The 20,791-nt window shown below is 62.9% G+C and overlaps 1 protein-coding gene across 4 annotated transcripts; it reads left to right on the forward strand.

Annotated features, from left to right (window-relative positions):
• The first annotated feature begins 18 nt into the window (after positions 1 to 18).
• On the forward strand, positions 19 to 18,123 carry PDLIM7 (PDZ and LIM domain 7). 4 transcript variants are annotated; one of them, XM_063169004.1, is made up of 28 exons: positions 19 to 82; positions 1,327 to 1,433; positions 4,643 to 4,794; positions 5,103 to 5,133; positions 6,742 to 6,758; positions 7,357 to 7,511; positions 7,836 to 7,872; positions 8,493 to 8,531; positions 8,637 to 8,791; positions 9,136 to 9,172; positions 9,821 to 9,859; positions 9,978 to 10,132; positions 10,489 to 10,525; positions 10,987 to 11,025; positions 11,155 to 11,300; positions 11,584 to 11,620; positions 12,390 to 12,428; positions 12,551 to 12,705; positions 13,040 to 13,076; positions 13,847 to 13,885; positions 14,008 to 14,162; positions 14,493 to 14,529; positions 15,447 to 15,505; positions 15,590 to 15,824; positions 15,909 to 16,089; positions 16,242 to 16,362; positions 16,826 to 16,941; positions 17,222 to 18,123. In XM_063169004.1, the coding sequence occupies exons 2-28, from the start codon at positions 1,329 to 1,331 to the stop codon at positions 17,306 to 17,308; spliced, it is 2,442 nt and encodes an 813-aa protein (XP_063025074.1). In that variant the 5' UTR covers positions 19 to 82; positions 1,327 to 1,328; the 3' UTR covers positions 17,309 to 18,123. The 4 variants fall into 4 exon arrangements, with proteins under 4 accessions (XP_063025074.1, XP_063025075.1, XP_063025077.1 ...); XM_063169005.1 differs by having other exon boundaries at positions 8,637 to 8,785; XM_063169006.1 differs by lacking the exons at positions 19 to 82; positions 1,327 to 1,433; positions 4,643 to 4,794; positions 5,103 to 5,133; positions 7,357 to 7,511.
• The last annotated feature ends 2,668 nt before the right edge of the window (positions 18,124 to 20,791 follow it).

Below are 20,791 nucleotides of genomic sequence, written 5' to 3' on the forward strand. Positions count from 1 at the left end.
GGGGGCGGTGCCCGGGTTCGAGTCCCGCGTAGGCTCGCCCCGCTCCGCTCCCGCCCGCTCCGCCGGGCCCCGCTGGCCGCGGGTGAGTCCGGGGAGCCGCGCCGAGGCGGGGGCTCCGTCCTCTGCCGGGGGGCACGGGGGCGTGAGGGGTGGAGGGCTGAGGCCTGGCGTAAGAGGAAGGTGGGTGATCAGGGTCGGGCCCATGCGGGGCAGAGCCGGCGTCTCCGACCCCTGGAGGGGGGCGGCGGTGTGGGATGGGGAGGGGTCCCGTGGCCCCCGCGGGTCAGGCTGGGGCTTCCCAGCAATAAGCAGAGCTGCTGCCCAGCCTGTGCACGCTGGGGACCCCCGGTGCACTCGGGCCCCGTCCCGCCGGGGAGGGGTGGGGGGTATCCGCCCGCTCCGGGCCGCCCCGTCCCGGCGCCTCGCTGGGGCTTGCGCGGCTCCCGGGCGCCGGGAATGCCTGACACGCAGCTCTTCCCCCGGCCCTCCCGAGCTGGGAGCGGGCTGGTGTCGTCTTACACGCCTTATATAGACCGCACCGGCCCGGGGAGAGCGGGGGCACGCTGGCCCCCGGCCCTGCGGCCGGGCCGTGCGAGGCGTGGGGAGCCCCGCAGCCGGCCCTGCCCGCCCTCGGGGGGAAGGTCCCGGGGCCGTTCGCAGGAGTCTGGCGGCTCCTTCCAGGTAAAAGGTGACAGGAGGCTGGCGCTGGCCCGTCTGTCCCGAGCCTTGGCCGGCTGACAGCTGTCAGGCAGGGGAGCGCCGGGATTCCCTCCTGCCCAAGCCCCGGGGATGGGCTCGCTCCCAGGGAGCATCTGCTCGGCCGGCTGCCGGAGCGCCAGCCTGGCTGCTGTGCCAGCGCCTCGGGTGGCATCACGCAGCTCCTGTGCTGCTGCTGCTAATTCATCCGGCAAAAATGCTTCTGGTTCCTATCCTTCTGTACCTGCTGTTGCTTCTCTGTGCTCTGAACAGCCTTGGCTCTCAGCAGCAGAAGTTCCTGGCGTGATGCAAAGAAGAGCACATCCCAGGCTGGGGAAGAGGGCAGAGCCCACAGACACTCCACTGTGGGTGGCAGCAGGGCTGTGCCTGACTCCCTGGCTCTAGTCAGTGTTAGCCTGGGCCCCTCAGCTCTGACGTTGCTGGAGGAGATGCTGATGGATTTGGGGTGCGTCTCTAACCACAGTGTAGGATGGTCAGGGTGGAGTTACAGCTGGAAACGTGACCTGCCTCCTGTCCTACCCTGCCAGGCACTGAGCCCTCTCCTCTCCTGCTCTCCCTGCATTGTTTCCACATTCCCTAACACTGGGATCACACCCTCTTCCCTTGCAGAGATGGGCGACATGGAGTCCTACAAGGTGATGCTGAACGGGCCGGCACCCTGGGGCTTCAGGCTGCAGGGAGGGAAGGATTTCAGCATGCCGCTCTCCATCTCCAGGGTAAGAGAAACCAAGGCTGGTGACACCCATCCTTCCTCCTGCCTCTGTGGGAGGGAGGCCGCAGTGGCTGAGGCAGAGCCGTACGGGGGATGTAGATGAGCTGGGGCCCCGGGAATGCAGCATCCTGCCCTGCCTGGCTCCACGTAGCCTCCTTGGTCCCTTATCAGCTGCAGCCCAGCACGGGGGTGTTCCGGGCAGAGAGCTGCAGGCAGAAACGTGAAATTCTGCACAGCCTCTGCAGAGGGGGGCAGGGGAGGCCCCTTCCGGAGTGTTCCCACCGCAGCAGGAGGGGATCTGCTCTCTGAGATGTGGGACTGGCTTCCTGGTCTGCACCCCAGCACTGGGCTTGGCATCCCGGGACCGAGCCAGTGCCCTTCTGCCCTCCGTTCCACAGCACAGCTCCCAGCTCTGTGCCTGAGGTCACTCCTGAAATGGGCATGGAGAGGAGGAAGCTGCACTGCTGCGTGCACAGGGATGTGACTCCCTCCACCCAACTCTCCCGTTCCTCCAGTGAGAGCTGGTTGTGCCCGTTGGTTTGAGCCTCTCCCGTTGCAGTGTTCCCGGATTTGACCCCGGCTGTGTGCAGGTCCCCATCCCTGGGCGGGTGCTGGCCACAGCTTTGGCCACGCAATTGCCTTATAAGCCTTGGAATGTGCCTGCATCGCCTGCGCCGCTGGCGCTGGGGCAGCTGGCACGCACGCTGCTTCTCAAAGGACAGCTTTGCTTTGTGGCATCGAGTGCTGCGTGGGGACCTGCCCCTGGCACGAGCCGGGCACTGCACACCTGCCCCAGAGGGCACAGATGTGCACAGCATCCCAGCACAGAGCACGGGCCCTGAGGGCACTGAGTGAGGCTGGAGTCGCCTGTGCCGCTGCCCCGGGGCCTGCTGATCTCTGCTGAGCACGCAGAGACAGATTCAGCCAGTTTATTCTCTAAAAAATGTTTCTCTTGGCTGCGAGCCAGTTCTTAACAAAGGGTCTGGTTGGATGGAGGAGCCTCCCAGAGCCTGGGGCAGGGGCCTCGTGAAGCAGTTCTTGGTGAGGCTTGGGCAGTGCTGCAGTCCTGGGCAGGGCAGGAGGAGCAGCAGGGACGTTCCCAGGGGATGCAGCCAGCTTTGGGGGCTCTCTGGTGAGGCTGGGCTGCATGGCCGGGCGGTGTGCTCTGCTGGGAAAGCGTGAGGCTGTGCTGCTCTGCACTCCAGAGGCATCCCCAGACCCAGAACATGCTGCTGTCCTTGCCACTGCTTCCTGTGAGCTGTGCCTGCCACAGCAGCTGGAGGGAAGCATCCTGCCCCAGCTTTGTGGGCTGCAGTGGGGCTCTGCTCTGCAGGTCTGCAGGGGTGGGTAGCACAGGACAACACTGGTGTGTCCATTGGCTTGGCTTTCAGCTGTGTCCATCGCTGTGGCAGTCCTGGGTGAGCAGTGAGGCAGTTTCAGCTCACTGATCACACAGAAGAGGTGCCACCATGGTCCTGTGACATGTACCTCCTGTGGCATGGGGCTCTGCTGGAGCTGGGATAAGGACTGCAGTCTGGATGGCTGGATGCTGTGTGGCACATCCTGGCATCTGCCAGCTGGGAAAGAGGAGAAGACACTTGGGTGTTACTGGCAGGAAAGCACTGAGGGGGGCTCTGTCTGGACAGGGCAGTGGGTGAGCACCTCTGGATGTGGTAATGGAGGTGCAGGGAACAAAAGGCTGGGTGGAGAGGGGAGGAAGGAAGCCCTGGTTAGCGGGTCTGGGTGGGAAGTGGGAGGGCTGGCACTGCCATGGCTCCTGGCTGTGCTGGCACCTGTCACAGGGGTTTCCTGCACGTTGGCATGGAGGGGAACGGGAAGTGCTGACCAGGCTGGGTGAGGCTTTGTGACGCAGCCTGACGTGCTCTCCCCTTCCTGGGCAGTCGTGTGAAAACCTCTCCCAACTCCTGCTCCTGCCTCCAAGCCCACGCAGCTACCCCATGCCTTCCCCAGCCCTCCAGGGCAGCAAGCTGGGGCTTGCAGCAGCGTGGCCAGGAGCTGGGGGCATCACTGCTGTGAGGGCACCGTGCTGTGCCAGGCTGCAGGAACAGGAGGGCAGTGTGGGAGTACCCATGTCCTGCTGGGAATGGCAGTGGGATGCAGGTGGAACTGGGCCACATCCAGTCCATATGTGGTGTTTGGCCTGCATGGAGGGCTGGTGTTGGCCTAGAGGAGGGATGTGTGACTCCAGGGTGAGCCGGGTTCTGTAAGGAGGGGCCAGGACTCTGTGGTAAGGATTTTTCAGCCCTCTGACAGTGCTGGGAATCTGGCTCACTCCTTTTATGTTCATGTCGAACAGGACTTGAGGAAATACTTGGTCTGGGTCCAAGCGCCTCGAGTTCTTCCATGCTGGAGGAGCAGGAATGGCTGCAGCCTGCCCACGTCTGTCTGTCTGTCTGTCAGTGCCTGGGAGCTGTGTGCAGTGCTCTGGGCCCTGCTCTGGCTGTGCATCCCTGGTGGGAGTGCAGGGCAGCCTCCACTTCCCAGCCTGGTGTTGACGTTCAGCCGTGCCACGGAGCCGAGCAGGGCCAAGGCGCATCCCTGGCACCGTGGCCAGGGGAAGGGAAGCTTGTGGCTGTGCTCCCGGCTGTCCCAGCGGGATGACAGGGAGGGGGCGGGTGTCTCCCTGCCCCGGCAGGGCTCCTGCTCCTCTGTGGGAATGAGGTAATGTCTGTGCCTGGTGGGAACGGGCCGGCAGCGCCGGCGGCTGGGGGAGTGCCCCAGGGGTGCCTCCCCTGTCCTTCCCCGCCCCAGCGAAGGGCTGGACGTGCCTGTGGTTTGCAGTGAGATGAGGGCTGCCCGGCAGGCCCTGACTCACTGTGCTCTCTTCCTGCCCTGGGACCACAGGGGTGACTCCAGGGGGTGGCTGGGCTTCGAGGCTGAGGCAGCGCTGCCTCCGTGTTTGGTGTCGTGGAAATGAGGCCCTGGGGTGCTGGCAGGGTCCCCAGGCATGCCACAGGGCAAGGGCTGGGCAGTGCCCTGGAGAAGTGCTTTGCCCTCTGCTGCTGCCAAGGGGAAGAGGCTGCTCTGGGCTCACGCACTGGGAAATGAGGAGTAATCTGGGGGTTGCCACTTTTCCTGTGCTGGGCTGGGGATCCCGGGCCTTGGAAGGCCCCTGCCCTCAGGAGGATGTCCCTCTGCTCCCACGTCACTGCTTGGCTGTTCCAGCTGTCCCAAACTCTGTCTGTCCTGCAGCTGACTCTGGGTGGGAAGGCAGCCCAGGCCGGCGTGGGAGTGGGCGACTGGGTGCTGTACATCGACGGGGAGAGCACCAGTGCCATGACACACATCGAGGCCCAGAACAGGATCCGTGCCTGTGGGGACAGGCTCTGCCTCACCTTGAGCAGGTAGGAATCATGGGTCCCTCAAACATGGGGTTCTGGTATGACTGGAGTGTAATCAGGGCCCTCTGCCCAGTGCCACCTCCTGGTATCTCCATCTCCCAGCATCACTGCTCCTTACTTAGAGCCTGGAAGTCCCTGGCTGTGTCCAAGGGCTCTGCTTGCCTGGATAAGGCTTAACCTGACTGCAAGCCACAGGGCAGTGCCAGCTGGCCATGTTTCCCCTCAGCTGGGTGCTGCATCCCTGGGGTACCAGCATGCTGGTGGTGTCTGGACCAACTCCAGTACCTGCCCATCTGTCTCCTCTCTTGCAGAGCCCAGAACCAGCTGGGGAAGCCGCAGAAGGTATGTGTTGCTCCTGATGCCACAGTGGCAGCTCAGCCTCATCTCAGGGCAAGGGAATCTCAGTGTAGTGAAGCAAATGGACTTTGCTCTTGGGGCTTTTAGGGGGCTGGGGTGTGTTTGAGGGTCTAGAAAGCCCAGCTGGAGGAGCAGCTCTGAGCTCTGGCACCGTGGACAATCAGAGGGAGCGGGATCTGCACAGTAGGTGCCTGGGCCCAGAGTGTCTGTGCCCCTGCTGGTGCTGGGTGTGGGCAGGGATGCAGAGGGGCCAGCGCAGGGGAGGAGGCTGGGCAGGTGCAGCACCATGTTTGCTAGTGCTGGGGAGTGCCCTGGCACAGGGAGGCAGGGCTGGGGCTGGTGACTGGTGGCTTCTGGGCAGAGGCCACCTGCATGTGTTCAGCTTTGTGCCGTGGGACGGTTGCAGTCGGCGTGTGTGCATGCACCGCCCTGCCACGGGCAGCAGCGAGTGTCCGGGGCACCTACTAATCTCCAAATGACCCTCAGGCTGGGTTTGTGACCTGCTGTCGCTGGCCAGGTGCCCGGTGGAGCGAGTGCCAGCCTGGCAGAGCCTGGTCTCCAAGGTGCACGTGCTGTCCGGCTTCCCTCCCTGGCTGCCTGCTGCGCTGCCTGGCCCAGGGCTGCCCCTTGCATGCTGCTTGACGTGTGAGCCCGTGTCTGTGTGTTTTGTCTCGCTCAGGACTCACTCCCCTGCTCTGAACCCCTGAAATATAACTTCGCTCCCAGCACCGCCCTCAACAAAACAGCCCGGCCCTTCGGGGCCAGCTCACCTCCGAACCCGCGGCCCGGGCTGGTGACGAAACCCGTGACGTACGCGCCCCTGGCGCCCGCCTGCACCCCCCAGCACAACGGGTACGTTGCTGTCCCTCCTGCTCCCCGAGCATCGGGGGGAGCCCGCTGCCCCGCCCTGCTGCGCCTTGCATGCCAGGCACCCTGGGTGGGAGCGGGTGGCAGTGCCCGTGCCGAGCGCATGGGGGCTGGCACAACAGAGCTGTCTCACACAGGGACGCGCAGCCACACTGGTACAGCCACACTCGTGCCAGGCCCTTGCTCAGGGATATGTCAGCCTGTGGGGGCTCCTGCCAGGCTTGACACGGTGGCTGTAGCAGGACACTGGCTGGCATCTGCAGTGGCAGGGAAATGGTGGCTGGCTGTGACCACTGGCCGGTCCCCGCCTGGGGAAGTCCTGCTGTTCCCCTGGCTGCTGGAAGGGGCTGGACAGAGTGATGGTCTCCAGCCCTGCCACTCTGTTCCCTGGCTCTGCTGCATGTGTGCAGCAGCTGCTGGTCACTGCTCCTCGGGCCAGAGCTGCTGTAGTGCCCAGGAGCTTGGCAGTGGGGCAGGATGTGGCATTGACTGCTCTGGGCATCCAGGCCTGTTCTGGGGGCTGAGGGAGCACAGTCTGGTGCACTGGCATCTGCCCCTGTGCCCCAGTGTGCTCTCAGCCCTGGGTGAGCTGGGTGTGTGACTCAGGGATAGGGGGCTAATGCAGGCCATAGGTGAGCTCTGGAAACTTCTTGGGTGCTGTGGGTCTAATTTCACCTTCCTTTTTCTTTCTTTCTCTCCTCCCTTTCTCTTTCCCTCTCCCTACAGGTGCTGAGCCTTGACAAGTCAGTAAGCCTTTTACCTGCTCTCTCTATTCTCCCTGCATGCCTCTTCCCTGCCAGTGCCCTGTCCTTCAGGGCAGGGCCAGCCTGGGGATGGGCAGCAGGCACTACTCTGCCCATGTGGGTGGGTCACTGCTGGCACCAAGCTGTCCCCAGTGTAGAGGGGACAGCTGCCTGTCTCTGCCAGCTGCTGGGGCCCTGGAGTGTCCTTGTGTGTGATCCATTCCCTGTTCCCCAAGATGTGGCTGTACTGGGCAAGGGCTGATGGGCTGTGCTGGGCACTGTGCCCATGGCCAGGTGGCACTGCCATAGACGGCTGTGGTGCAGCTTCCCTGATGGTGTTTTTTGACCTTGGCTTATTCTTGCTCTGTCCTTTCTCTTTCTGGCCCTTGGGGCCAGTTTCAAATTGCCAGGAATGGTGGTGGTCATTCCAGAGTCAGTCCTTCACAGGCCCAGCCTTTGTGAGGGAGCAGCTGTGGGGTGGGGAGGAAGACAAAGTGCGACGTCTCTGGTACCGGTGTGCTGTGATTGTGTGCTGGGGAAGGGGTGGGACAGCCCCAGGAGATCTGTCAGATTTGACAGATGGCTCTGTCACTCACAGGCAGCCCCCCCAGCTGCTGGAGCCCCCCAGCACCCCTGTGTGTGACCCTGTGAAGCTGAGGATGTTAGAGGACATTGATGACTCAAAGCCCCCCAGCTGGACCTCCCAGTCCCGCTCCTTCCGCAAACTGTCCCGCCTGGTGGGCGCCGACGCCAGTGAGTTCTGCAGGGCCTGGCACTGCCCAGCTTTGCTGGGGAAACTGGAGCTGGATAAAGGCTCTGGTGCCCCGTGGAGTGTTGGTTTTGGCCCCATTTGGGGCAGTTAGGCCAGGCAGAGCTGCCTCGGGCTGTGTGGGCTCGTGCTGGTGCCGCTGGGCTGGGGCCGTGCTCTGCCCCGTGGCCAGGGCTGTGTGTTGGGACAGGTGGGCAGTGGGAGGAGAGGGCCTTTTCCCTTTCCTGTTCCTTTCCCTTCCTGCTGTCTCTGGGCCTCAGTTGCTGCAGACTGACTCCATCTCCCCCTTTCTCTCCTGCTGTGCTCAGTGGAGGATGGTGAGGACGAGCTAGTTAAAAAGCCCAGGTAAGGGGAGTGTGTGCTCGAGCAGCAGCAGGAGCCACAATGTGCCCACCCCAGGCTCAGCCTACACACCTGGTTGTCTCTTGCTGCTTGCAGTCACTCAGGGGAAGCTCTTTGCTCTGTGGCTGTTTTTTCTCTCTGTCTTCAAGAGTCGAGCTGTTGGTGGAGCTGCAGAGCTCGTTCTGCACTCACCCCACAGTGGGCACTGCCAGAGCTCAGCCACTGCTCTGGCCATCACCTTGGGAGGGTCCTGCCAGGACACACCAGCCAGACAAGGTGTCCTGTGCTGGGTAGGACCTGCTGGGCACTGCTGGCACCAAGCTGGGGAGGCCAAGCTCTGCCATTGATCCTTGAGGAAGAGGGATCTGGAGAAGGCTGGTGCACTGAGAACACCTTGCTTGGGGGTATTGGGAGGTGCTAGGCAGCAGCTGGACAGTGTGCTGTGAGCCTGGCATGGGGCTGCAGGACAGTGTGCTGTGAGCCTGGCATGGGGCTGTGGGGTGGCAGGGCAGGGCTGGCTGAGTGTCTCTGACTTCTCCTGCTGCTGGGGTGCATTTGTGAGGGATGGGCTGTGCCGTGGTCAAATACTGAGTGTTGTGCTACCCTTCTCTTCAATATCACAGAGATGCCCATGGGTCCAGCTGGGGCACAGTGGAGCAGTGGTGAGTGCCAGGGTCTGGTGAGGGCACATTTGGCAGCACTGCCCTGTACTGAAGCAGGGTCTGTGCCTGGTGCTGGCTGAAGTTCCTGCCCTCTTTTGCTCACAGGCAGCCCCCACAGCCTCTGCAGCCCCCCAGCACCCCCGGGTGTGACCCTGGGAAGCTGAGGATGTTGGAGGATGCTGAGGACTGGCAGCCCCGCACCGGCACCTCGCAGTCCCGCTCCTTCCGCAAGCTGGCCCAGCTGACGGGCACAGGTGGCAGTGAGTTCCCACAGGGCCTGGCACTGCCTGGGGATGTGGGGCTGTTTTGGGGTTACCAGATCCTGGGAGGAGCAGTGGGGTGATGTAGCACCCGGGAGTGTTGGTTTTGGCCCCAGTTAACTCCCTGAGGGCAGCTGAGCCAGCGGGAGCTGCCCAGGGCTGTGTGTGGGCTCATGGTGGTGCTGCTGGTCTGGGGCTGTGCTCTGCCCTGTGGCCAGACAGGGCTGTGCAATGGGGCCAGGTGAGTGGAGAGGTTGGTTTTCCTCCTTTCCCTTCCTGCTTTTCCTGGACCTTGGTTGCTGCAGACTGACTCCATCTCCCCCTTTCTCTCCTGCTGCACTCAGTGGAGGATGGTGAGGATGAATTTATTAAAAAACCCAGGTAAGGGGATCGTGTGCCAGGGTAACAGCAGGAGCCACAGGGTGCCCACCCTGGGCTCAGCCCACAAGGCTTGTTCTCTCTCACTGCTTGCAGTCACTCAGGGGAAGCTCTTTGCCTGTTGCTGTTTCTTCTTTCCTCTCCTTATCCTCCACCCTCTGTCCTATCCTTTCCTTCTTCCTAGAGCCAAGCTGTTGGCAGAGCCACAGGCTCACGCCACAACAGGCACTGCCAGTGCTCAGCCACTGCTCTGTCACCTCAGGAGGGTCCTGCCCAGACACCCACCAGCCAGGCAGGCTGTGCCCAGATGAGTGTCCTCATGCTGGGTGTGCAGGCAGGACCTGCTTGGCACTGCTGGCACCAAGCTGGGGAGGCCAAGATGCAGCACAGTGTGCTGGGCACAGTGGGCAGGGGTGGCTGCTGGCACTGACAGCACCTTGCTGGGGGTGTTGGGAGTTGCAGGGTAGGAAATGGGACCAGACTGGGGCACAGTGTCATGTGGGGCCAGGGAATGGCTGCAAGGCTGATCAGGAGTGAACACTGTCAGCATTTCCACGAGGCTCGTGCGTCTCTGGGGCTGTGGATGTGTATGGGGAGGGATGGGCTGGTCAAACACTGACTGCTGTGCCACCATTCTTTCTGATACCACAGGGATGCCCATGGGTCCAACTGGGGCACGGGGCAGCATCGGTGAGTGCCAGGGTCTGGCAGAGGTGTTGGCATGTGCCAGGGCATCTTTGGGGATGCTTCCCTGTTCCACAGCAGGGTCCAGTCCTGGTGCTGAGCTCCTGCCCTCTGTCACTCACAGGCAGCCCCCCCAGCCCCTGGAGCCCCCCAGTGACAGTGTGTGTGACCCTGTGAAGCTGAAGATGTTAGAGGACATTGTGGACACAAAGCCCCACACCTGGACCTCCCAGTCCCGCTCCTTCCGCAAACTGGCCCGGCTGGTGGGAGCCAGCAGCAGTGAGTTCTGCAGGGCCTGGCACTGCCTGGCTGCCCAGCTGTGCCCAGCTGTGCTGGGGCAGCTGCTGAAGGCTGTGGTGTGTTGATACAGCAGGGCATTGGTTTTGGCCCATTTGGGCCCTCTGTGGCAGCTGAACCAGCAGGAGCTGCCCAGGGCTGTGTGGGCTCGTGGTGGTGTCACTGAGCTGGAGCTGTGCTCTGCCCCGTGGCCAGGCAGGGCTGTGTGTTGGGGCAGGGGGGCTGTGGGAGGAGAGGACATTTTTCCTTCCTTTCGCTTCCCCTTCCTTCCTGCTGTCTCTGGGCCTCAGTTGTCACAGACTGACTCCATCTCCCCCTCTCTCTCCTGGTGTCCTCAGTGGATGAAGGTGACGATGAGCCCGTTAAAAAGCCCAGGTAAGGGGCAGCAGCAGGAGCCACAAGGTGCCCATGCCAGGCTCTGTCCCCACAGCCACTTCACCCTTGCTGCTTGCAGTCACTCTGGGGGTGCTCTTTGCACTGCTGGGGGTTCTCCCCTCCCTCTCTGTCCCCTCTCCCAGACTTGAGGTGTTTTCAGAGCTGCACAATGGGCACTGCCAGCACTCAGCCACCGCTCTGACCATCACCTCAGGAGGGTCTGCCCCAAGCACCCACCTGGGTAGGGGTGGCTGGTGGCAATCACAACACCTTGCTGGAGATGTTGGGAGGTGCTGGGCAGCAGCTGGTCTTGGTGCTTTGCATCCTGAGCAGCTGTGGAGCAGCTGCAAGGCTGCTGGTCAGTATTTCCCTGTGGCTCGTGCCTCCACGGGGCTGTGGGTGCATATGGCAGGCATGGTCAAACAGTGACTCTTGTGCTGCTGTTTCTTCCAATGTCACAGGGATTCCCACGGGTCCATCTGGGGCATAGTGGAGCAGCGGTGAGTGCCACGGTCCGGCAGAGGTGTTGCCATGTTCCAGGTCACGTTTTTCAGCACTGCCCTGTGCTGCAGTGTTGGGCAGGGTCTGTGCTCTGTGCTGGCTGAGCTCCTGCCCTCTGTCACTCACAGGGAGCCTCTGGAGCCCCCCAGCACCCCCGGGTGTGACCCTGGGAAGCTGCGGCTGATGGAGGACGCGGAGGGCTGGCAGCCCCGCACCGGCACCTCGCAGTCCCGCTCCTTCCGCAGGCTGGCCCAGCTGACGGGCACAGATGAGAGTGAGTCCCCACAGGGCCTGGCACTGCCTGGGGATGTGGGGCTGTTCTGGCAGTGGGGTGATGTGGCATCAGGAGTTTGATTTTGGCCCTAAGTCACCCCTTGAGGGCAGCTGAGCCAGCAGGAGCTGCCTGGGTGCTCATAGGGCCATGCTGTGCCTCATGGCCAAGCAGGGCTGTGTGATGGGCTGAGGGGATGGTGGGTTTTCCTCCTTTCCTTTCCTGCTTTTCCTGGGCATCAGTCACTGCAGACTGATGCCATCTCCCCCTTTCTCTCCTGCTGCAGTGGAGGATGGTGAGGATGAGATTGTTAAAAAGCCCAGGTAAGGGGAGCATGTGCTGAGGCTGCATGTCCCAGGTGTCTGGCACTGCTGGCTCTGAACTGGAGATGCTGAGCTGCACCTTAGCCTTTTGGGCATACAAGGAGTGGAGGAGGCTGATGGCACTGGAAAAACCTGGCTATGGGATGTTGGGAGGTGCCGGGAGTGCCTGCACCTGGGGCACATTGTCCTGTGAGCCTGGTGTGGCAGAGCTGGGTGAGTGCTGCTGGCTCATTTCCCCTCAGCATCACTACTTCTCATGACTCTGGGCAAACTCTTTGCCCTGTTGTGGATTCTTCTCTCCCTCTTTGTCCTCTGCCAGAGCTGAGGTGGTGGTGGAGCTGCAGAGCCCACCTTGTGCTCAGCCCACACCAGGCACTGCCAGTGCTCAGCCACTGCTTTGACCTTCACCTTGGGAGGTTCCTGCCTGGACACCCCCTGGCCAGACAGTTTGTCCCCAAATGGGTGTGCAGGCAAAGTCACTGGGCACTGCTGGCACCAAGCTGGGGAGGTTTATATGCAGCCGAGTGTGTAGGGATGGCTGGTGGCACAACACTTTGCTGGGCATTTTTGGAGTCACAGGGAGGCACTGTACCTGGGGCACGATATCATGTGGGGTCATGGAATGGCTGCAGGGCTGGCCAGGAGTGAATGCTGTCGGCATTTCCACGAGGTTCTCGTATCTCTGACATTGTGGGTGCATATGGAAAGCATGGGCTGAGCCGTGGATCAGCCACTGACTGCTGTGCCACCGTTTTTTCTGCTGCCACAGGGATGCCCGTGGGTCCAGCTGGGGCACGGTGGAGCAGCGGTGAGTGCCAGGGTGTGGCAGAGATGCTGCCTCGTGCCAGAGCACCTTTTGGAGTGCTTCCCTGTTCCAGAGCAGGGTCTGTGCTTGGTGCTGGCTGAGTTCCTGCCCTCTGTCACTCACAGACAGCCCCCACAGCCTCTGGAGCCCCCCAGCACCCCCGGGTGCAATCCTGGGAAGCTGAGGATGTTGGAGGATGCTGAGGACTGGCAGCCCCGCACCGGCACCTCGCAGTCCCGCTCCTTCCGCAAGCTGGCCCAGCTGACGGGCACAGATGAGAGTGAGTCCCCACAGGGCCTGGCACTGCCCGGGGGTGTGGGACCGTTTTGGCACAGCCAGAAGCTGGGAGAGGCAGTGGGATGATGTGGCATCAGGAGTTTGATTTTGGCCCTAAGTCACCCCTTGGGGGCAGCTGAGCCAGCAGGAGCTGCCCGGGGCTGTGTGTGGGCTCATGGTGGTCCTCATGGGGACATGCTCTGCCCCACGGCCAAGCAGGGCTGAGAAGGGATGGGATGGTGGGTGGGGAGGTTGGTTTTCCTCCTTTCCTTTCCTGCTTTTCCTGGGCATCAGTCACTGCAGACTGATGCCATCTCCCCCTTTCTCTCCTGCTGCAGTGGAGGATGGTGAGGATGAGATTGTTAAAAAGCCCAGGTAAGGGGAGCATGTGCTGAGGCTGCATGTCCCAGGTATCTGGGCACTGCTGGCTCTGAACTGGAGATGCTGAGCTGCACCTTAGCCTTTTGGGCATACAAGGAGTGGAGGAGGCTGATGGCACTGGAAAAACCTGGCTGTGGGATGTTGGGAGGTGCCGGGAGTGCCTGCACCTGGGGCACATTGTCCTGTGAGCCTGGTGTGGCAGAGCTGGGTGAGTGCTGCTGGCTCATTTCCCCTCAGCATCACTACTTCTCATGACTCTGGGCAAACTCTATGCCCTGTTGTGGATTCTTCTCTCCCTCTTTGTCCTCTGCCAGAGCTGAGGTGGTGGTGGAGCTGCAGAGCCCACCTTGTGCTCGGCCCACACCAGGCACTGCCAGTGCTCAGCCACTGCTTTGACCTTCACCTTGGGAGGTTCCTGCCTGGACACCCCCTGGCCAGACAGTTTGTCCCCAAATGGGTGTGCAGGCAAAGTCACTGGGCACTGCTGGCACCAAGCTGGGGAGGTTTATATGCAGCCGAGTGTGTAGGGATGGCTGGTGGCACAACACTTTGCTGGGCATTTTTGGAGTCACAGGGAGGCACTGTACCTGGGGCATGATATCATGTGGGGTCATGGAATGGCTGCAAGGCTGGCCAGGAGTGAATGCTGTCGGCATTTCCACGAGGTTCTCGTATCTCTGACATTGTGGGTGCATATGGAAAGCATGGGCTGAGCCGTGGATCAGCCACTGACTGCTGTGCCACCGTTTTTTCTGCTGCCACAGGGATGCCCGTGGGTCCAGCTGGGGCACGGTGGAGCAGCGGTGAGTGCCAGGGTGTGGCAGAGATGTTGCCATGAGCCAGAGCACCTTTTGGAGTGCTTCCCTGTTCCAGAGCAGGGTCTGTGCTTGGTGCTGGCTGAGTTCCTGCCCTCTGTCACTCACAGACAGCCCCCACAGCCTCTGGAGCCCCCCAGCACCCCCGGGTGCAATCCTGGGAAGCTGAGGATGTTGGAGGATGCTGAGGACTGGCAGCCCCGCACCGGCACCTCGCAGTCCCGCTCCTTCCGCAAGCTGGCCCAGCTGACGGGCACAGATGAGAGTGAGTCCCCACTGGGCCTGGCACTGCCCAGGGCTGCTGGGCTCTCCATGGGCAGAATCTGGAGTGGCACTGGAGTGTTGGTTTTGGCCCTGTGTGGTCCCTGTGGGGTGGCTGAGTCAGGGGAGCTGGTGGGGCTGTGCGCGGTCTCGTGGTGGTGACACAGTTCTGGGGTCTTGGTCTGCCCTGTGGCTGGGCAGGGCTTTGTTTTGGGGCAGAGGCTGGTGGGAGGAGAGATTGGTTTTCCTCTTTTCCCCCTTTCCCCTCTTGTTGTGCCGGGGCCTCTGTCTGTGAGGACTGACTGTTTCCTCCTTTCTCTCCTGCTGCGCTCAGTGGAGGATCATGATGATGTGTTTGTTAGGAAGCCCAGGTAAGGGGAGTGTGTGGCAGCAGGAGCTGGGGGGCTGCACATCCTGGGCAGAACCCCTTGGGCATTGCTGCCCCTCAGCTGGGAGTGCTGAGCTGCGCTGTGGTGCCCCAGAAACGGCGGGTTGGGAGTGGCTGATGGCACTGGCCAATCTCACCGGGTTGTTGTAATGTTTGGGTGGCATCTGGACCTGGGGCACAGTGTCCTGCAAGCCTGGCGTGGGGCTGTGGGACAGCTGAGGTCGTGGATGTCACCAGTTTGTCAGGGTTGTTCTTTGTTCTGTGCAGCCAGGCAGGGGGGTGGACAGCACCCCATTTTTTGCCTTTACCTGTCTGTAAAACCTCCTGCCCTGGTGCCGTGGCCCTTGAGTACCAGCTCTGCCCAGTTTGCTCTGACTCAAAAGTTGGGTTTGTTGCCATCTCCTTTTTGAATTTGTCTTGGAGAAGCACAGAGCCACTGGCTCTCCCTCTTTCCCTGTCCCCCCTCTTTCAATGGGCTGTGCCTCTTTAGCCCTGGCTTGCCCTGCCTGTTCCCAACACTGCTGAGCTGGGCCCTGGGACTCCCTGTGTCAGGCCACGTCCAGGTCCCCCTGCACCCCAATGAGACTGGGGGTGATCATCACATATTAGTAGGCAGCCAAAGTCTGTGTGCTCCCTGGGGTCCCTGGTCAGTGTGGAGAAGCCCAGAACCTTCCCTCCTGCCTCTCCCCAGACCACCACAGTGGGTACCAGAGACCCTGGGAGTGCTGTGTCTTGGCAGGACTGAAGGCCCTTGGCTCAGTGCCTCATCACTAAACCAGTTACTGCTGGCCATGGGGGCTTGGCCAGCTCCCTCCTGCTTGTTGGGGTGGGGAGCCCTGCCTGCACCCCCTGGGCAGTGGGGGCGAGCAGGGCAGGCTGGATTAACTGCTTGTTCTGTAGCCAGGTCTCCGTGCCGGACCCGTCCCCAGGAGCAACGATGAAGACGGAGCCAGGACTGGGTGAGCAAAACATCTCTGGGCGTTTTGGGGAGGGGCCGCCGAGGGATCAGGAGCGCTCTCCTTAAGACTTGTGTGTGTGTGCAGCCCCCAGGACCCCCAGTGCCACCCCCAGCCCCACCAGCCGCCCGCCCTGGGCTGTGGACCCCTCGTTTGCCGAGCGCTACGCCCCGGACAAAACGAGCACGGTGGTGAGCAAGCACAGCCAGCCAGCCACGCCCACCCCCATGCAGAACCGCAGCTCCATCGTGCAGGCAGCCCAGCAGGCCCCCGAGGGGCCCGGCCGCACCCCCCTGTGCTACAAATGCAACAAAGTCATCAGGTGAGCCCCGGCTGGCACCACTGCCACGGCGTGTCCTGAGCCCTGGGCCCTGGACATGGCTGACGTGGCTCTGTCCTGCCGCAGGGGACGGTACCTCGTGGCGCTGGGACATTATTACCACCCCGAGGAGTTCGTCTGCTGCCAGTGCAGGAAGGTGCTGGATGAGGGCGGCTTCTTTGAGGAGAAAGGCTCCATCTTCTGCCCCAAGTGCTACGACACGCGCTACGCGCCCACCTGCGCCAAGTGCAAGAAGAAGATCACTGGGGTGAGTGTCCCTCAGCTGCCCTCCATCTCCTCCTTGCCCTCTGCTGTGGGTGCCTGGCTCTGTCCCTGCCCACCTTGGTCCAGCTCAAGGGATTCCTTGTCCCTTCCTGCCCTTGGTGCTCCTGCCCCTGGCTGACAGTGACTCCCCTCCAGGAGGTGATGCACGCACTGAAGATGACCTGGCACGTGCAGTGCTTCACCTGCAACGCCTGCAAAACTCCCATCCGCAACCGAGCCTTCTACATGGAGGAGGGACAGCCCTACTGCGAGAGAGGTAGGAGCCAGGGGACCCCCTGTGTCATCTCATGTGGCCCTGGGGCACCACTGGGACTCAGCAGCTGCACACAGGGCTGGGGACATGAGCTGCCCTGCTCCTCGGGGCTCCCCCTGGGCTGTGGGGGGCAGAGAGACCCCAGTCCCACAGCCCTGAGTGCTCCATCCTGGTTCTCCCGAGCTGCAGGGTAGTGCCATGCTCCTGTGTTGCCATGGCAATGAGGGAGGATGTACATCAAAGCTACTGCTGCATCCTGGGAGCTGAGGTTCTCCTCCTCCCCCTGGAGCCCTGTGGTGGCCGAACCACCCTGCACCTTTCAGGGTATAATCTTACCTGGATGGGGGCTGGCAGGGCTGTCCCCAGGCTGTGCCTGTGGGATCCTGGCTGAGCTGCAGCCCTGCTCCTCTGGGCTGAGCAGCTGTAGTGCATGGAAGTGCTGACCTGTGCTCTGCCTTTCTCACAGACTATGAGAAGATGTTTGGCACCAAGTGCCGCGGCTGTGACTTCAAGATCGATGCTGGGGACCGGTTCCTGGAGGCGCTGGGCTTCAGCTGGCACGACACTTGCTTTGTCTGTGCGGTGAGCAGTGTGCCTCCCTCCCCGACTGCTGCAGGGCCTGTGCCTCTCCCTGGCAGTCCTGCCCTGGGTGGGGTACACCAGCAGCACTGGGGACCTGCTGCCACAAGATTTTTCCCACTTGCCTCCATTCTGGGAGCTTGGGATTCTGCTCTGAGCCTTCTGGTCCCTGGCAGTGTCCCAGACCCACGTGGAGGTCCCTGTGTGACACCAGTGCTGGGCTGTGGGGGATCCAGAGGCTGACTCGGCCCCTCAGCCTGACCACCTGCACTCTCCTCCCCAGATCTGCCAGACCAACCTGGAAGGGAAGACGTTCTACTCCAAGAAGGACAAGCCTCTGTGCAAGAGCCATGCTTTCTCCCATGTGTGAGGGGTGGAAATCCAGCTGTGCCCACACATGCCCCTGGCCCTGCATGCTCCTCTCCCCCTGCCCTGCTGGCCCTAGGGAGCCAGGCTGGGCCCTTGGCCCTTTCCCTTGCTCCTGCCCCCTTCCTAGCAGCTCCTGGCTCAACTCCAGCCAGAAAGAGTGCTGGGTCCAGCCTTTGACAGCTGGGTGGCTTCTTATATGCTTTTCAGCTGGCCCTAGGAGCCCTGGGAATGGGATGCTGCATGGATCTCCTGCCCCTGAGCCACGCAGCATGGTGGGCACAACCATGCTGAGGCTGGAATTGGAGAGGGTCTGCCACAGCTGGGCTGCTCCCTTGCTGCCTGGCGGCTCATTGCTGGGGCAGGGACACTCCTCCCACATCCCTCCCCGAGTGGGTGAGGACCAGCTCCTGTCTCACTCTCCCCAGCCTTCCCTGCTGTGTGCTTGGGGCTGGAGACCCAGCCCTGCTCCTCTGCTGGGGCCCTGCCCACGCCAACCCACCAGGCACCCCTCACACTGCTGCGGTGGTTTCCTGCCCCAGCTGCATTCCAGGGGTGTCTGTCCCTCATGCCCCCCCACCCTGCTGGCATCCCCTGGGGCTGGCATCACCCCCGGCCATGGGCTGGCAGCGTGTGCTGATGCCAGCCCAGCCAGGCGTCTGCTCCTGCAAGGCTTGGGCACAGCCTCCTACCAAAGAGCTCTCTGCCACTGCCATCCGGGGGCCGCCGATGCCTCCCCCCACACCACACCCTCTGGTCGGGCTGCCCTGATGTAGCCACGGTGCTTTTAGTGCCTTTAATAAACACGTCTGCAAGTGCCGCCTGTCTCCCGGCCGTGGTTCTGCCGAGCGAGGTGCGGCCGGCTGGGAAGGTCATGCTCTGCCCTCATCCCGCTCCCTCTGGGGCCTGACTCAGCTCCCTCCAGCTTTCCAGGGAAACTCTTTGCCTCACATTTCTCCTCCTCTGCCCGCGTCAGCCCAGGCTTGACCCCACGTGTTGGCTGGGTCATCCCTCTTGTCGCAGGCAGGGCCGCTAATGGAGGCAGTAATAAATCTGGGGGTGCAAAACGCAGCAAGGAGAGGTGGGGAAGGGGTCAGACCTTATTGGGGGCCCTTGTGGGGCAGTGTCCTTGTGCCTGAGCGCTGTAGAGGGGTTGAGGAGCCATGGGGCACGCATGGGCCATGTGCACCAGCTCTGGGTGTTCTCCAGTGTGGAGCAGCCAAGCGTTCACTCATGTGCTGCAGCTGCTGTCCCAAAGGATAGGGCTGAGGCCACAGCAGCACCTCCAGCTGGAACGGGCCAGAGGGCAGCGGCTGTGGGGAAGTGGCTGTTCTCCTCCCTCTCCACTCTGACAGCTGGAACGGTCATTAATAATTGCAGCTCTTGCCATGATGAGCAATTGTAAGGAAAATTGTCTTGCTCATCTACTGGAAGGTTCTGCCGGGGGCAGGAGCCGGCTGTGGGGAGCCAAATGCCTCCTGGCATCACCCAGATCTGGGCTGCGGTGCTGTGTCTTCTCATTGCCAGTTCCAGGAGTGCAAAAGCACATCAAAGATGGGGTGAGGAAAGTCGAGGGATAAAGACAGGCTGAAGCTGGGCCAGGCGCTCAGGCTGGGGCACAGGAGAGCAGTGGGATGGTCACGCTGAGAAGCAGCAGGACACGGGTGCAGCAAGGGACAGAAACAGCTGGTGCCTGCCTGGCAGGGCTGGCAGGAGCAGGGCTGAGTGCCCCGTGTGAGTCCCAGCTGGGCAGCCAAGGTCAGAGGAAGCACAGGGGAAGGTGAGGCAGCTGTGGCCCCACGTGGGCAGCCCCTGATCCAACCCTGGCTTGGCTGGACAGCAATCCACGAGTGGGGGGTGGGAAAGGGGCAGGGGCGGGCAGTGGTGCGGGACGGAGCCTGCTCTGGGAACAGGTTCTGCCAGATCAGCCCCGAGGTGTCCAGCAGGGCCAGGGTGCTGCAGCCAACCTGCCTCTGCCCTGGGGAGGGCCAAGCATCCCCCTGTGCCGCTGCAAGGTCTGTGCTCTTGGCTCTGCTGGGTTCCCTGTCGCCTCTGGGCCATCCTGACAATGGCTCTACCACCCAAGGTGCCTCTGAGCCTTGCCAAGGGCATCTCTTGCCCACCAGCTCTGCGCACCATGTGAGGAGCTTGTGCTCAGGCAGCGGAAGGAGGGTCTCGGGTGGGCTGCGGAGGTGGAGCCTGGGGAGGGGCTGCAGCCTCGCTGCTCCGAGAACAAAGCCTGGCGGCGGTAGGCTCGGAGCTCCCACCACATCCCCGAGCAGGGTCCCACCACATCCACCCCCAAAGCCATCTGAGCCGCTTGTGGGGCGCCTGCCGCGGCCCCAGCCCCCGCGCTGGCCCCGGCAGCTGCTCCACAGCTGCTCCCAAACTCTCAGAGCCTCTAAGGGCGGCTCCGGCTCCGGCCTCGCTCGGAAATGCTGGTGTAAGGAGGGCGTGGGGGGAGCGGGCGGCACCGCCAGGGCCCGCGGCCCCTGTCCCGTGTCCCTCGGGGGTCACCCAGGGGCCTGAAGGGCTTGTCTTGGGACGGGGCACTCCACCAATATCCCCATCCTGCAGGAATCAGGCCCTGCGCGCTCTCCATTGCTGCTCTGGCACAGAGACCCCTCCAGCGCGGTGCTGGTCCGGGCTGGGGACGGTGCTGGGGACCGGGAATCGCTGCAGGACGTGGCTGGGAGCCCCTGCAGAGCCCTGCGCGGGTCAGTGCAAAACCAGCTGTGGGCTCACACTGAGACAAAACTCCTGGAAAAGGTGCTCTGAAAGGACCGGGGGGCTTGGGAGTGGTGGGGATAGAGGAGCAGATGGGCAGCAAAGAGGCCCCAAAGAGGCTCTGTCCACTGAGCCCTTGTGCAAGCAGCGAGGGCATGGCTGGGTGTGTAGGGCAAAGCCTGCGGTGTCCATGTCCTTGGAGAGGAAACCTTGGACACGGGGGCTCGGCGTGGCGGCGGAGGGCACAGAAGCCAGGTGTGCCACGTCCTCTGGGTGTAGAGGACATGGGAAAGGGGAGAATATGGGAACGGAGAGGACCACCCAACAGGAGGGTCTCCAGAGTGCAAGTTCCCAGGAGGGGCAGCACAGGATGCGGGGACCCCAGGGCGGAGGAGAGCCCGGCATGCGAAATCCCCCGGCGTGCCGGTTCCCGGGAGGAGCCGAGCCGGGGTTCGGTGTCCCTGGGGCGGGGGCTGGCCCGGGGCGCGGTGCTGCGGGGGCAGAGCGGAGCCCGGGCTGCGGGATGCCGGGGGCGAGCCGTGCGCGGGGGCGGCGGGGCGGGGGTGATGCTGCTGCCCGCACCCCCGGGGTCCCGGCCCGGCCCGGGCGGCGCGGCCGGCGGGATGCCCTGGGGGCGCCCCGGGGGCGCGGCGGGGGCGGGGGCCGGGCGGGGGGGCGGAGGGGAGGGGAGGGGGGCCGCCGTTCGCGGCGCTAGGACCGGGCGCGGCGGCGGGCGGAGCCTCCCCGCCGCTCGCCCCTC

Source organism: Melospiza melodia, chromosome 14 (genome assembly GCF_035770615.1).
Source record: "Melospiza melodia melodia isolate bMelMel2 chromosome 14, bMelMel2.pri, whole genome shotgun sequence".
NCBI classification, from domain to species: Eukaryota; Metazoa; Chordata; class Aves; order Passeriformes; family Passerellidae; genus Melospiza; species Melospiza melodia.

Coding starts and splice junctions, on each gene's coding strand:
- PDLIM7 (XM_063169004.1), top strand. CDS start 1,329: ATGGGCGACATGGAGTCCTACAAGGTGATGCTGAACGGGCCGGCACCC. Junction 9,173..9,820: donor GAATTTATTAAAAAACCCAG/GTAAGGGGATCG, acceptor CTGATACCACAG/GGATGCCCATGGGTCCAACT. Junction 16,090..16,241: donor GCAAGAAGAAGATCACTGGG/GTGAGTGTCCCT, acceptor ACTCCCCTCCAG/GAGGTGATGCACGCACTGAA.